The sequence below is a fragment of the Cyrtonyx montezumae genome, unplaced genomic scaffold (assembly GCF_038088225.1).
Source record: "Cyrtonyx montezumae isolate F1298 unplaced genomic scaffold, pur_monq_1.0 scaffold_4, whole genome shotgun sequence".
Taxonomy (NCBI): domain Eukaryota; kingdom Metazoa; phylum Chordata; class Aves; order Galliformes; family Odontophoridae; genus Cyrtonyx; species Cyrtonyx montezumae.
Genome location: NW_027072045.1, coordinates 2,688,928 through 2,704,751, shown reverse-complemented (window position 1 = coordinate 2,704,751; position 15,824 = coordinate 2,688,928). Strand labels below are relative to the sequence as shown.

At 38.8% G+C, this 15,824-nt stretch overlaps 1 protein-coding gene across 1 annotated transcript in view; it reads right to left on the bottom strand.

Annotated features, from left to right (window-relative positions):
• Positions 1-13,196: 13,196 nt before the first annotated feature.
• Positions 13,197-15,824, bottom strand: part of ADAM12 (ADAM metallopeptidase domain 12) — a 169,840-nt gene continuing 167,212 nt past the window's right edge. The window contains exons 22-23 of the mRNA XM_065746986.1: positions 15,255-15,382; positions 13,197-13,283 (exon numbers count right to left, since the gene is read on the bottom strand). Coding sequence (XP_065603058.1) covers positions 13,220-13,283; positions 15,255-15,382 — 192 coding nt within the window. The 3' untranslated portion in view covers positions 13,197-13,219. The remainder of the gene's footprint in view (positions 13,284-15,254; positions 15,383-15,824) is intronic.

Below are 15,824 nucleotides of genomic sequence, written 5' to 3'. Positions count from 1 at the left end.
CCCAGGTCCCATCTGCTCCATCCGCTGCCTATATTGGTGGACCTCTACAGGGCTCACTGCAGCATGTCAGAGTACATCTTGTAAATTATTTCTTATTTTCTTAGCCCTGATGTTTTTAATTACCAGTTTTGTATCCATCTCTAACTTAGGGTTTTGAAATGAATTGCCTCTATGAATCCACACTGGTGACTCTGGGAACTACATGGCTCCCTGGGTGACCTTTATAAGGAAGGAAGTTCGTCAGAGATGTTTCAAGGAAAATATTAGATTTGAAAGCCATTTTTGAGCTCAGATACTGCAATATAAATATGAAAATCACTCTAGTGAGTAGAAGTTGGTAGTGATCATTGCACCTGATTGTCCAGTTAGGCTGTGTCGGTGATTTGAGACTGCAAAATGCAATTTGTTTGTTTCAACTTGTTCATCTACTAACTTGCTATGTTACTGGCCACCTTGCATATTAGAAATCAAGAAGGAAAAGGGAAATAATTGTTCTGTACCTGAACTGTGTCTGACCAGGTCTTCGCCTTCAATTCTATTGTTTGTGTCCCATTCAATCTCTGCGTGCCTTTTCCATCTTGAGCCATTATACCCTATTTATTTCTTTTCTCCATAGCTCTTCATCTCGTATTTATTTCCCACAGGTCATCTTTGGCAGAGACGTTGTCCTGCTGTCCTTTCTGACCGCTGACCCCCATGTGCTAGGGGCTGCCCAGGAGCACTCCCTTGGCCTCCTATGAAAATGTCTAAACATAAAATAGAGGAGCTCAAGAGGGTTGGTGTTTAAAGCTCAAAAAAAGAAAAACACACAAAGACACAGTTTATCCTTGTGACATATTTTCAGGGTAAGAATAACACAGTTAAATATAAAGCTTTAGTTCAACTGGACAACATTTTGAATTGTCTTCTTTCCTTCCTTTTTTTTTTGTTCATAATTCTTTCTTCCTCCCTTTTCTCTTGCTCCCCATTTCAAGTAATTTTAGCACTAAGTAGTACCTCTGTACTCTGTTGTTGCATTCTTCAATTTTGGTTTGCCCTTGCCACTAGATTTGTTCTTCAGACTTTGGATTTGTAGATGTTTTTTGAGGCTTTTATTGTCTTTATTTCTCTGCTTGAGGCTCTCTGGGTGACTCTGGGACTTGTGCCAGTGTTGGATATTTACCTGAAGGATACCTGCTTTGGGTTGCCTAGCTAGTAAGCACTGATAACTGTAAAACAAAAAATCCAACCATAAGGTCTAGTTAAGTTCAATAAAAAGAGGTTACAATTAACTGTCAGTATCAAGGATGGAAGCACTTTATTTGATCATGTGTTGCCCTTTTAGAGTAGTTAAGAGATGCTGAAGCCATTGCAAAGTCACTGAAGAAGACCATTTGTGAAGTATTTTCTTGTATTTTTCATACAGACTCTTAGCACAAATTTGAATGCTGTTTGACATGAAAGAGCACTGACTGATCACTGTGATATAGATCCTGTTGTTTGGGTAAACAAGCTGGAAACCACAAAATATTAGAGTGTTGCATTGTGAAATATGAAGACTGACATGCTACCGGTGGTAGATTAATGCTGTGCTACCAAAATGAATTTGCCCAACAGTATTTTTAGGACAAAAATATTTGTTCTGTATGTTTTATAGGAGAGCCAATGAATAGAGAACTGCTCCTTTGGCTGTTGGTGTGAACCACACGCCAGCAACCTGCAGCACTTTGCACAGAGGACAGGAAATGCCATGGTCTAACGTAGCAGATAAGTGTTAAATAGCTAGTTATAATTTAGGTTTTTTACATTATAATTAATGTTAGAGTTGTAATATTTCTAGAATAGTCTGTATACATTCTTTACATTATAATTGCTATAACAATCTTATAATACTATAAATGACATGTTATCATGCTCTTTCAGATGTCATTTATCAGTCTATTCTGAGAGACCATATATTCCTTTATGTCTACAGTTGCTATCTCCAAATTTATCTGAAACCTACTCTGTAACCATTTTCTCTCATACCACTGACAAAAATTAACCCATGGCCATTTAAAATCTCTGTACAATAGGTTTCCTTTGCCAATATTTTCCTGTTAATTTACTTTTTTTTCTGTTTTTTTTTTATTATTGTTATTATTATCATGATTTATTTATTTATTATGATTTTTTTAAAGGCATGTGATTGTAGAGATCCTTCAGATGTGCATTTTACTTCTCTGGTGTCTGTTTCTCAGGAAGGACACAATAAGTCCTACCGCCTTTTGTTACCTTATCCAATGGGATTTAACTTCCACTGTTTTGCCCTTCTACTTAGATTAAAAATATAGATCAAAGTACAGTGGCAAAAACACGTACTCTCCAACATCTAATATAGCTATTTGTTGTGAATGTAACATTTAGTAATCAATCTTTTTAGTTTTAATAAGAAATCCCTAAATGGCATGACTTCTATATGTTCTAAAAAGTTATCAGTGCATGATGAATATGCACAGCCATAATTTTTTCAATATCACATATATAAAAGTCACATACAAAGATTTTTTTTAATCAGTTTTATCATCAATGTGAAAACACTGAGGGAAAAGCACACAGATATCCATCAGAAGAATGGCAGTGGGAGGGTATAGTGTATTTACAATTACTGGTGTGATGCATAGAGACTATACAACACACAAATATTGCCATAAACATACAGAATTACATCGGTAACTACTGAAATATATGCTTATGTCACTTCAGGTCTTTTAGCTCCCTCTAACCTGGCTGGAGCTGCCTGAACTCACAATGAAGTGGGTTAGGGTTGGCTTATAAGACGGTGGGAGAGGATGGTAATTTCCAGGCAGACAGAAGGTGAGGAATGAAAACGTACATCCAAAAATTCTGTGCATGTGCTTTCTGTCCCTGTTGTGGAGGAAATGAGGGTTCTGTAACGAGTAACAAAATCCCCAATTTCTAGGCTATTACCAAACACCATCACTGTCCCGTCCGTGAAATGGTCTCGGTGTGTTGGTCCTATGTCTTTAACTGCAGCCGCTTGGCTTCTGGCATTTGCAGTTGTCTCTTACTCTATAAATGCAGGGAGATACTGATTGCCACATTGTTTGACGCCTATTCAGCCCTAATGGTTGGCAATCACAGACGGCTGTGGGGAGCCTGACACACCTGATAGCCTCCAGCAATCCTATATTTGAAACCTGTATTCCTTCTGATGAGTATTTTTTTTAGTGTTTTGGCTTTTTTTTTTTTTCCCCCCTGGGACTCTGTTCATCCATAGGAGTCATTTGTCCTTTGTGCAGCTTGGTGCTCCTCAATAACACATGAGCATATTCTTGTGCTGTCATCATCTGGTGGGGCTGCTACTCAGCTTCTGTAGGGCTTTCCACTGGAGAATATATCTTTTGACTTCTTGCTGCAGATTTGTCCAGTATTTTAGTAAACACTGTAGTTTGACTATGCAGTTTCATGCCCCTCAGGTTTCTGCGCTGCCCTGAGTGTTATTTGAAAAACTGAGTAGGAGGGAACAGGGCTTTAAGGTTTCTTTCATGCCCATCATTCTTGCACTGCTTACAGTGTTCCAGCAATGGATGGGGCTCATCATAAATATTTCCTTACACAAATTGTCCCATAGCTTGTAGGCTTTGTAAGTGAGTTGCAGAACAGGACAGCTACTTTTGCTATCTGAAGTATAGTTTTTAGACTGTCTGAATTCTGCCTTGTGTTTCCACATCCAGCCAGGCTGAGTGAGCAAAGTGCATGGCAAGCCTTCTGCTCCACTCACTGCTTCCCATCCCCTGTGGTGTCAGCAGGACCTGGGGAGGACAGACAGCGCTCACATTTGCAACTTAATTCCCTTTTCATTATGTTATTTACTGCTTATTTAGTATATGCATTGATCCGGTGCAGAATAACTGTATCAGTGACTCCTGATTTGAGTCACGTTGTGCTTTGCAATATCCAAGACAGCAAGCCTTTCTGTGTGGTTTTAATACCATAATGTGACACTTTGCATATTCATTTCCGTGGCAGTTGGTCTCCTTCCTGGTGGGATAAATACACCCTCGCGCTGGGAAAAGCACTGTGATAAATACAAATTATTTCTCATTTGAAAAGTAAACAGAAAACTACAACTATTGGTAACTGGTGCTTGGTTTTGAAGTGGCTGACACAGGAATTTTGTTTGTCCAAGCAGTGCATTGAAGACTCATTAGCTGAGAGAGTCCTACAGTTTTGTTAATTGTAACCTCTGAGGAATATCTGCAGATAATTAAGCACCAATCAGATTTGTGTCTGACTATAATATGCAGAACCAAAAAAGATATGTGTCTCGGAAAAAAAAGAAGGCTTTCTACATCAACATAGTGAGGTTTTTGGAACAGGTATTCAGCTAGCAGGGGAAAAATTCTGATTACACTGAGGGCTGTGTGCAAAAAAGGCATCGAATTGTTGCCTGTAGTAGCAGGAGGTGGGATATGATGACCTAAAAGTTTGCTTTCAGTCTGGAATTCTTTAATTTTCAGTGTACAGTTATGTATGTATATGTACATATATGCATAGTATAGTATCATGTGAGAAGTGCAGTGAAATAAAGGGTGATAGTAGCAAAGTTAACATAATCATCTGATATTTTCATAGTTTAAGAAAATAAGGAGTAGAAAAATCTCTGATATTTCTTTAGCTGAAGTGTTAAAATTTATGGCTCTCCGGCACTGCATTTTTATTACTCTGAACAAGAATTATTTTACCTATTTCCATTTCCTGTTATGGATTTGATTTAAGTTTTAAGAACCAGAACGATTTCAGACTGAATTAAGAAGTGGAAGACACAAGGAGGACCTGGTGTGACCAGTAGAGTTAGTGGTGGTGTTGAGAGCGCCTGAAGCACACAAAAAGGAGTAAAAGGATGAAAAAGAAAATGCAAGGTAATCTCCTGCTGTATAGAATCATAACCAAGGCTGGGAAAAACCTCCAAGGTCATCAAGTCCAGCTGTTCTCCTACTGCCAGTATTTCCAACTAAACCATGTCCCACAGTATAACATTTCTTGAGCATCTCCAGGGTTGGTGCTTTGAGGCCACAGACAGGGACAGAAGGAGCAGTGGTGTCTTCATGGATCTGAAGAAAAGCCCTGCACTCTGATATGGCCAAGAGGTGGGACATACAACCTAGAGGGGCTGCAACCTTGGAGGTGTCAAAAGCAAAATGAGGCACATCCCTGAGGAACGTGGTCTGACTGCAGGGTTAATGCTGCACTGAGCAGGAGCTGGGCTGCAGGCCTCCTCAGATCCCTGCCAGTTTTGATGACCCTATGATTTGATGATTAAGGCACTTCTGGATATTCACCGAAGAAACAGCGCAGAGTTTAAGACCTTACACTTTGTGCTCGAGATAATGCTTGACTGGAGAGCTGATGGAGACATTAAGCAGCTGGTGAGAGCTGTTCCACACACATGCTCTTGACTATATTGAGGCAAGTGAAGAACTATCACGGAGTCCCATCTGCTGGTTTTATTTTAGTGCCACTAACCTCCAGCAATAGGCGGTACAGAAATGCAGGAACAAGCCTCTGGAGAGCAAAAGCATCTTAAATATGTTCACTATTTAAGTATGTAAGGGGTGTTTTAAGAATATACCCAAGTTGAAGGAAACCTATATTCGGAGCCACAGTTTGTCTCTTTTGGAATAGAGATCTAACTCCGAGTCCTTTAGGTTTCAATAGTTTCCAGCTGACATCTGGAGACATAAAGATAATCTCCTTGCACCAGATCAGGAGATGAGAATTCAGTAGGAAGAAGAGTGGTTCCTGGTGTAAATTTGGGTGTTCTAATGACATCCCCTTTTGGAACTGCTGGGTAGTTAAGGCAGTGGGAGAGTCAAGAGCTGAGCATGGACCTCTTGGCACTCGTTTCTGAGCCCTTATCACTCGTCTCTCTGTCCTTTGAAGCGAGGTGACCCTCCGAGGGGTTTCAGAAAGATCCGAGCAGTACATCAAGCATTTAAAATATGTTCTCAGTGTTATTCCCTGTCTTTTCAATGTCAGGTATTTTCACATCTCTCGCATACTGCCGTCAGGCTGCCACTGGTACATTTTTACTTGTCAGAAGTTTACGCAATAGTGAATACATTGGAATTTTTCTGAGCGGTGACAGCAGTGTCCTGGGTTTGCAGCACATTGATTTCTTTTTCTTCTGTGCTTTTGATGTTTCAGCCTGGTGGTACCTAAGTCCCTGAGATCACCAGGTTCTTCCCAGGAAGCCAGAGGTCTGCAGGTCCTGTAGCTCCCACTGGTTGCTGGTGGAGGATGTTGTCCCGTTACTGAATGGATAATTTAATGGTGGCTGTAAGGTAGGTGTTATCTACACGTTTTGCATCATCTCAAACACAAAGAGGTTAATCTTCTACATTAGTGTTAGTCCTGCAATGGTACATTTCTGAATCCTCTGGATAAAGTAGTGTTGCTACTTTATTGGACACTTATTTCCTGAAAAGACAGTGACAGTGATGTGGTTTCAGAAAACTAAAGAACAGTGAGAATGTCTGAAAAATGGGAAATTGCATGAAACCCTGCTAATATTAGAGGAACAAACAGAATAACCTCTAAGACAGCGATGCCCTTCACTGCAGTGATTCTGTAATTAGACCTCTCCTCTTCAGCAGTATTTCATTAATGGGAAAATAATAGTTCCTTAATAAGGAACAGAGGATAAGGGAATTTGTCATATTAGTAGCTGATAAAGGATATGAGAGGGGGCCTAAAACTGAAGCTTTTATTGTCTCAATAAAAGTATGGTATTTTCTTTTACCTGTGGGCTGCCATGAAACAAGAGGCAGGAAGAATTGTCTTGTTTTGGTTTCACATCAGAGAGAGACACAAATGTGCATAAGTGAACAAAATTGGACATATTTAGTAATGGCTCGATAAATATTAGCAAATGAGTGGCACAATTTAATCAGTACGGTTGCAGTTGATAAGGTGCTGAAAAGCCCTGATTGAGACTGCTGGGAGGCTAAATGAAAAGCTGAAGATTCAGAGATAAGGATTGATGGACATAATGTTATTATAATTGGAAATAGCAGAGAACGTAAAGCACTGAGAAATTAAATTGATGACCTGTAAAACAAGCTTAGATGAAGAAAAAGTCAAATTGATAGAAGCTTCTGCAGGAGTGCAGACAGAGCATGGGGCAAGAGAAGGTAGAGTGTGCTAGATGAGCTTCAGTGTTGCCCAGCTGCCTTCTTAAACAGTCAGGATAATATGGATTTGAGAAGTGTTGTAATAGTGTAGGTGTCAATCAAAATCTCTGTGCCATGGAGACAATATGTTTTGTGGCACTTCCCTGAGGGTTCTGCAAACTGTATTTAAGCTGCTGGAGGTGAAATGCTGCGTTCTTTTCTTCTTTATCACTTCACTCTGATCTTCAGCACTTTATTTTTGCTTTCATGATTGTCCCTCTAGTAAACTAACAGTCAGCATTTCTTATCCAACATGGTGTTAATGCTCATCTTCAAACTTTCCAGGGAGATATTTCTTCAGCTCAAATTATGAACACAATCCTGGCGCAGCAAATCTACATTCTGCATTAGGAGTGAAGGATACCCAAGGTGTTAGGGCATCGAGTATTCCTTTGGAAAAGCATAGTAGACTTCAATTAACTTACTTTATCTTTGGGGAGAAAAGAATACATATATTCATCTTTCTGGCTTTCAGAATGGCAGAAGTCATTTTCAACTTCAGAAAAACAATTGGATATAAATTACCTAGGCTCACTGAAGACAAAATTTCAGTTAGCTCTGTCTGGTAGTGAGACTGATGGGGAAGTGAAATGGGTTCCCACTATTGAATTCTACTTAGAAAATTTTAAGTAAGGAAGGGAAAAAAAATACTTGTTTTCCTAGCCTAGTATTAAATAATATGTTAATTTACTTTAAAATATTGCAGTGTTGTTTGCAGAACATTTTTCTATGCAGTGTACTCATTCTAATTCATAACACAACTCATTTATTAGAGGAAATAATATTTTTATGTCAAGACAATCTTAATAATAGGCCCTATTGATTGCACAGAAATAGAGAAATGGTGAGTAGCTGTTAGAGATGAAGAGTAGTTGTGTCTCTATACAAAATGCGTTAAGTTTTCACAGTGGGAAGAGAGCGTAGAAGGTCATAGGACATGAAGCTTTGGGAACAGGATGTCTATATTTTGAGTTGACTTCTCTAAAGCACCACCGTGTATTTGATGGTTTCTTTCATGTTACAGCAGAAATTAATGCTTAATACTCTGTGCTGCCATGATGCACTCTTTGTTTGCTCTCAGCTTTGCCTGTGTTTGCAGTTCATAGGACAACCAGTGCATCCAGTGGCTTTTTTCTGAATGAGGTGTTTGCATTGGTTTAGTTGATGTTGCACTTAGCATATCCTCTCCGTTTTCAATTCCATTAAATAGAAGGAAATTGCTCTTGCCATATCTGCATATACAAACAACGGCGACGTGCCAGAGTCAGGCATGTGGAAGCAAAGGGCAATCTGTTGCATATTCCTGTTTTTCCTTGATATGTAAACATGAAGCAGCAAGACCTTACAGAGAAGGTGCCTTTTTCTCTTAGCATGTGGTATTCTTGTTGAGAAAACTCTTGCATTTTCTTAACCACTTAGGTAATTACATAGGCTAAACACCAAATATAATTAAGAAGGGCTTACGGAAAGAGAATACTTAATAACAAGCGGAATGCTCAGCTATTGAATTCTCAGATTTTGTCTGCTAGAAGGAGCTTTGACTGGAAGATCCCACAAGAAACATGTACCGTAGTTAAAACATGCAACACTGGTGAAAACCAGAGCAAAGATGGTGAGAAGCCAACTAAGGTTGGCTGAAGGGCTTCTTGTAAAGGAATGGCTCATTGAAGCAGCATGCTGGCATTCCCACGGAGCCACGCAGTATTAAAGTTACTGTTCTTACAGCTGCACCTTTTCAAACTAAATGATGCTTTGTGTTTTCAGGGGGCCTGCCTTCAAGTGGTCCTAAAATGGTTTTTGTTCCCACTCTTAGTGTGATTGTCCACAGTCGCGGGCCACATTTTTTAATGTTTTGTTTAAAAGTACATACAATTATTCTTGTGCTGATGCTGGCTTCCAGAAAGGTGTGTATGCATAAGTCCAATAGAAGACATGAATTTAGATATAGAACACAAAGATGTAATAAAGCTTTAAAAATTGCTGTTTGTTTGTACAGGCATGCTTTCCTTTTATGCAATTAGAATGATATTCTGACTTCAGATGTACCTATTTATTGCTTTCTTTCAAAGGGGAGAAGAAGAGAAGATGCTGGAAATGAACTAAATCTTCGTTGCGATTATGCCGTCGGGAATTCTAATCCAACTAAACTCAAAGAGTTCAAAACTCAATTTCAACTCTCTTTCTTTTCTCAGTACTTCTCCCTCAAAGGATTCTGTTGAAGGGGCCAGCTTTTACATCTCCATGTAGGGTGTGGTACACTTATCTGGAAGAATGTGCTGTGCTCAGAATGGGGTAAGTGTTCCTGAGTTTGGAAAACTGCATTTCAGAGAATGCCTCTGGAATGAAGAATGAATTTCTTTACAGCTGCAAAGTAAGTTGTTGTTAAATTAAAGAGGCGCTGTTATTTGGTTGGAAGTTATTCAAAGGTAATTAATGCTGCACTCAAGTGATTGGAAATAATCAAAATTGAAACTAAGAAAAAAGCCACGTTTCCATTTATTTTTGAGCCTTTGAAAAAGCTCTCAGAATATATTGTGGAATTAGAAAAAAATCTTGCTTCTGTGATAATTGATAGCATTAAAAAAAATCTATGAATACTAAAACTGAGAGATCTGATGGGGAGGAAGAGGCTAAACATGCAATTTTCTTTTTGTTTACTGCATCTTTATTCATTTTTCTGTTGTGGTGTTTTGTATTTACTGTTCTTTTGATTAGCATAATGGCAGCATTGCTGTGCACTGCTCTAGGGACAGTACATTGTGTTCTCTGGAACAGGGACTGTCTGGGTGAGGAATGCTGTGTCTCCTGCTGGGCACAGAGGAGGCTGAAAACTCGCCTAGGGACGAGGAGACATTGTTGAGCTCTGTTATCTGGCCCAAGAAGAGAAAGGGATCGCCTTAAAAACACGAGGGCTTGAAGGATGTTGTCATTTTTGAAGGTAATAGGAAAAAAAATAGATGGAAGAAGTTTACTGAGCACATGGATAGATGAATGCATTACAGCAGGGCTTAAATCCTGTGCTGACAGCACTAGAAACCAGATGCTATGGGTCCATGCATTGAGTGGCCATCACAGAGCAGCAAATGTTCAATTGTACATCTCAGTTCATCCGTGGTGATTTGTTTGTGTACACTGTCTGTAAGAACGTGAAACCATCTGTCTGGTGTTCACAATGGAGTTTTACTTGACATCTGCATGTCTTATCAGGAAGATATTAATTTAGTATGAAAAGATGCCAGACAGCTCCTGCTCACATCCTGTAAGAAAATTTGCACCTAACAAAGGAGGCATTTTGATAGCTTGGGTTTTCTTTCTTTCTTTTTGGCCTGTAGTATTTTGTGTCTAGGTATGCAAAAATATAATTGTGGATCTGTTACTTGCAGGGAATCCAGATGATACTATTACCTTATCTGTTCCTATGTAGACGTTCCTACATGGGAAGAGTCTCTCCAGCATCCAACGTGTTTTCACCACCCCTGGGAAACCTGCGAGCTGTGCTCTGTGTTGGATTCAGAGGTGAGATGGCTGCTTGCAATGATATGATCCATTTATGGATGTTTCCAATCCTATGCCTGTAGGACTGCATAGGGATTTAAAACTCAAGTTTCAGATTTGCTTTAAAGCTTTCACTCTTTCTTTTAAGCTTATTTTTTTGTATATCTGGCATATCATTTAAACCGTTTGGATGTGGTGCTCAGTGACATGATTTAATGGTGTGATCTTAGGGTTAGGCTAGTGTACAGGTTGTGATTGGACTTGATGATCTTGAAGGTCTTTTCCAACCTGAGTGATTCTGTGATTCAGTTGTGAGATCAGCAAGAGCTGGTTTCCCCATACACTGAAGTGTTGGGTGTTTGGACTGTGTTGGTCTGTCTTTTAAGGCGGAAAATGTTTATGATATGAGACTGCTGGAACATCACTTTTCAAAAGGCTTTTCTTAGAAATCCAAGGATTTCCAGTAAGCCCAAATTTCCCTTTTTTTTTAATCCAGCGTGGTACTTAAATAACATGTCCCTCACAGTACATGCTGCGATGGGAAATAATATAAAAACAGAAGCATATTTATGCAAGTTGTGCCAGGCTTCCTCTGGAAAAATATTATTTGAATGCTCTTTTATAATGTCACAGTTGCAGCATGACACATACCCTTCTTTGTACAAGCAGTTTGCTCTGCTGCATCAGGAAATTGTATTGCCATTGCAATACAAAAGATAGTCTTCTAATTAATTTTAATAATATCTTACAACAAGTTCCCTGTGAACGCTTTGTTTTTCTTTTCTTTACAATATAATGTGATGGGTTTTAATTCCCAGCTTTCTAATTATTACTCTAACGTACACACGCTAAGTGGTGCCATTAAACATTTGAACTCCTGATGCAAACAGCTACTAAGAAATTTTCAGTCATTTAATTAAGTCATTACCTTCTTTGACAATTTACAATTTCACCTTTTCAGCCGTTGTTGGAAAGACTTTGATACAGCATGATCACTCGCTGCTCTAGAAACGGAGTGTTCAAACAAGGGAATTCAGGTTGGGTGTCTGCTGGATGCGGTGAAAACTGAAGTGCTTGTGTTCACTTGTGCTTTATTTTGCTATCCATCAACAAAGAAACTGTGATTTATTTTTGTTTATTTAGTTTATCCATAAAGACAAACACTGTGTTGATAAAATCAGGAATAAGTTGGAAAATTAAATACAATTACTGCAACGATATCCAAGTTTCTATTAATGCTTTTATTTTTGCTTAAAAAAAAAACCAACAACAAAACAACTACAGGCAATGTGGAAACTAGCCCGTGTAAGGTAAGAGCTTCTTCCTCCTCTGTTTCAACTGGTGTTTGAAAGTTGTTTCTTTTATAGCATACGTGAAACAACGGTGTTCAGCAGTGCTACTGAGAAGGCACCAAAGAGATCAGACATAATGTTGGTGTGAACTAAAGAGATGAAATTCTGTCTCCGTGTCTTAAGCTAACCAAAGTCAGTGTTCTAAAATATGCATTTTGATTTCAACATTAAGAAACCCAGAGCAACGTTTTAGAAGTTAAATACACAACAGTAGTAAATACAGAAAATACAGTTGATAAGCAGAGCGATGAGGCAAAAGAAAATAAGTATAATAGTTGATGTTTGTTTTAAATGTTAATTCTTCATCATGCTTGGCTTCCCCCCACCCCTTACATGTTGTGTGTTGTCAGTTTAAGCAGTACAGGTATGCAACATAGTGAGATGGTACAACCTTACATGGCGTAGGTTGAATTAATTAATCAAAAAGGTAATGACACTGAAGGCCTGATATCTGCATCAGTATGTGCTAGCCACATTGTGTCTGAGGAAAACGAGGTTAAAAGCACAGTTTCGAGATACATACAGTACTTCTTCACGAAGAGAACTGGTCTAAAAGACAGACATCCTCTTTCAGCACAGATTTCTCGACGATTTCAAACAGTAACGTGAAAACTGAAATTACAGTACGACTGCTAACGCTGAGATAGCTCGGTAAATACCACTGGGTGCAGATATCAGGCATTTCACCATGTTCCAGATGGTTCCCCCTGACATACGTAGTCAAGAGTTTGCTATGAACTACTGAGATTGAGTTTCCTGTACGTTTGATTTATCCATGAGAATCAGCGCTCCTTATAGATCAAAGCTAAACACCCTATGTAGGACCGATAGAGCAGAATTATTCAAGTTCATTGAAATATTACAAAAAAAGGCTTCCTTTTTAGGAAAACTCAGCTATGGTAAAAATATCTACTACAGTGCACTGCACTGTAATAAATATTCAACATAAATTAATAATTTACAAGTACCTGAGCAAGTATACAGAGCACCATAGCACAGCACAGCACCAAAGGCAGTAGCTCAGAACTCTTAAAAATAATGCTGTTTTAAACATTAAAAAGTCTAAGTGTTGTCATAAAAATGAACTCCAGCTGGAGTTGAAAGATAGTGCAAACTTCTGTCTTCACTGTTTAAAATTAAAGGCGTCCGATTTCCTCCTCATTTCACATCAGCAGCAGCATTGCTGGACCTGGGTACCGGCGGTGGATGCTTGGGAGCAGGCCTGTTGGAAAGAGAAGAGAAAACTGTTACTTAAACTTTTGTTAGGTCTCACTGCCATGCTTGAGGAGCAGTGGCAGCACCTTGTGGTGAGAACTATACAAGCTGCCTTCAGGTGTGTGGCTGCCATCCTGGGACAGTCGCCCTACATGGCATCATGACAGAGAAGTGACACAGTGGCCTCCTCTTCTGAGCTCACGTGTTAATTGCTACTTGGCTAGGGGATAAGCTCAGTTTTTCAGGTGCTGTCCTTTAGTTCTTTGGGTGCTCATCAATTTTGCACGATGCAGAGTAGTAGTTGGTTTGAAACAATGGAAGCAGTCAGCTGGAAATGCTATTACTTTCAGATTACCCTACTAGAAGACACAGTCAGAAGCTTAATCAAAGCACACTCTTCTTATGGTCTTTTTGCAAGAAACTAACTTGACTTTGTTTTCTGAGCAATGTTAAACACCTCAGTAGAGGAATTTCCATGATTTAAAATGCTGTTTTTATCTTCCTTGAAGGTCAGGATCATAGGGGTGGGAAAAGACCTCTGGAGATCATCTAGTCCAACTCCAAGTATTTGCAGGAATATGAAGAATACCAAGCAAGGAAGTAACAATTACTTTTATTTTTTTTCCTAAAGCAATTGGAATTAAATAATCTCAGAACATGTCAACAAGAAGTTGTAGGGAAAACAGTAAATTTGTTACTACGTGATGCTCAGATAATGTAATTCTGCCTTTCTCATTGTGTAATACTGTGGCACAGTCTCATTGTGCAATGTTTTTGGACAGCTGGGCATGGAGAAGCATACTCTAGGAGAAATACAGTGGGGTTGTTAAAGCTTTCTGCATTAATTAGACCTATGGTTTGACTTAGTGCAGTCTGCCTACAACTAAGCTGCCTCTTGTATACATTTCTTTAGGGGCTGTGCACAGATTTAAAAAATAATCTTGTGTAGGCAAAGAGTCCAAACTGCACTGCCTGACAGCATGCTTTTGCCTAGGTGTTAAAATTTGAGTTTTTGTCAAAAAAGCAGTGAGAAAATGTTCATTTTTTCCTTTATGATATAGTACAATGAAATATTTCTGTTACAACTATTTGACTGTTTTTTTTTTTCTTTGTTTCCTATCCACTTTACATACTACACGTCCTTTTATTTTTAGATCCATATGTATTTGTAAATACACCAATACACTCTTTCCTGAATAATGAAACTCCTGCATTTCTCAGCATTTCGTCTTGAGTGATACTACACTTCATTACTATTATGGAATGGATTGCCTTCTGATAGCTGTGAAATATAAAATAATGACAAAACCTCTTTACAAGCAGTGCCTGCCTGTAAAATATTTTTGATTCAGTGAAATAATCCATACACAGGACTTGCAGACTTGCATGCACTGTTGAGCCTTTAAATCTTGGTTATACTTTTTTCCTCTGCAGCTCTTGTAGGAATACTCGATTCACTTCTAGATTGATTTTATTTTTTTTTAACCATCAGTTTTTTTGATGCATAAAACATTTCCGGTGAATATTTTGGGTATTATTTTTGGATGATATAATGTTCTGCTGTGAAATGTGTGAACAGAAAACTGCTTTTATTGGTGTCTGACTATAAGAGCAACGTTCAGTTCTCTGCCTGCTTCTGTAGGTGGGATGGCTGAATAGCACTTTTTTGCTGCAAGGGTTTATTTCTTTAGAAATGGGTACTTATTGACTACTTTGTCTTACAAGGACTAGTAAGCAGTAATTGGGCAGTCAGTTCTCCATCTGTATCATAAATCCTTTTAGTCCTGTGGAAGTCAACATAACTGTGCCAATATACTCTTGGTGGGAATCAGGCAAATACCTGGCTTTCCTATGAGAAAATATAAAATATTTGTTGCATATCTCTCAGCTTCTCAGAGCATAGAGGATCTGTTCCAAGGTGTTTTAGCCCTGTCATTGCCATGCTACAAATCAAGCCACATTGAGGAGGAGAACCAACCTTACAGGAGCAATGTGAGGCAGTGCTTTTGTGTGTCCAAGCCCTGGGGTACATGTGCTGTTATAACGAGCTTTGTTCAGGGGATCTGCTGGTAGTGGCTTCCGAGGAGGGTTTGGCTTGTGGTTTTCCTATAATAAAACAGAAACTCACCATATTAGTCTTTAAAGCTGTTGTAACAGGTTTAACCTATCAACCTCTGATCTAGAGCGAGGATAAGTTCAGCACAGTCGTATATAGTAGATATACTTAGATGAGCATACGTAACATATTTAAAACATAGGTGCCTGCTTATTAGAAAACAGTTTCATATCTTAGGGATTTGTTTTTTTTGTTTTAATTCTTTATTTTAGAGATACTCTGTGTATCGAGATTGGAATTTCAGATTATTTGGTGGTCAAAGAAGAACAACACAGACATGCAGTTATAAAAGAAAATATAGAGAAAAGTGACAGAACTAGCAGTGACATTAAAATACAGATTTACATAAGCACAGAAGCAAACTGCTCAAGTCCAGTCTGAGCTGGGAACATCTGTGATTTTTTTCTGTTGTTTAGAAACGCTGCTGTGCTT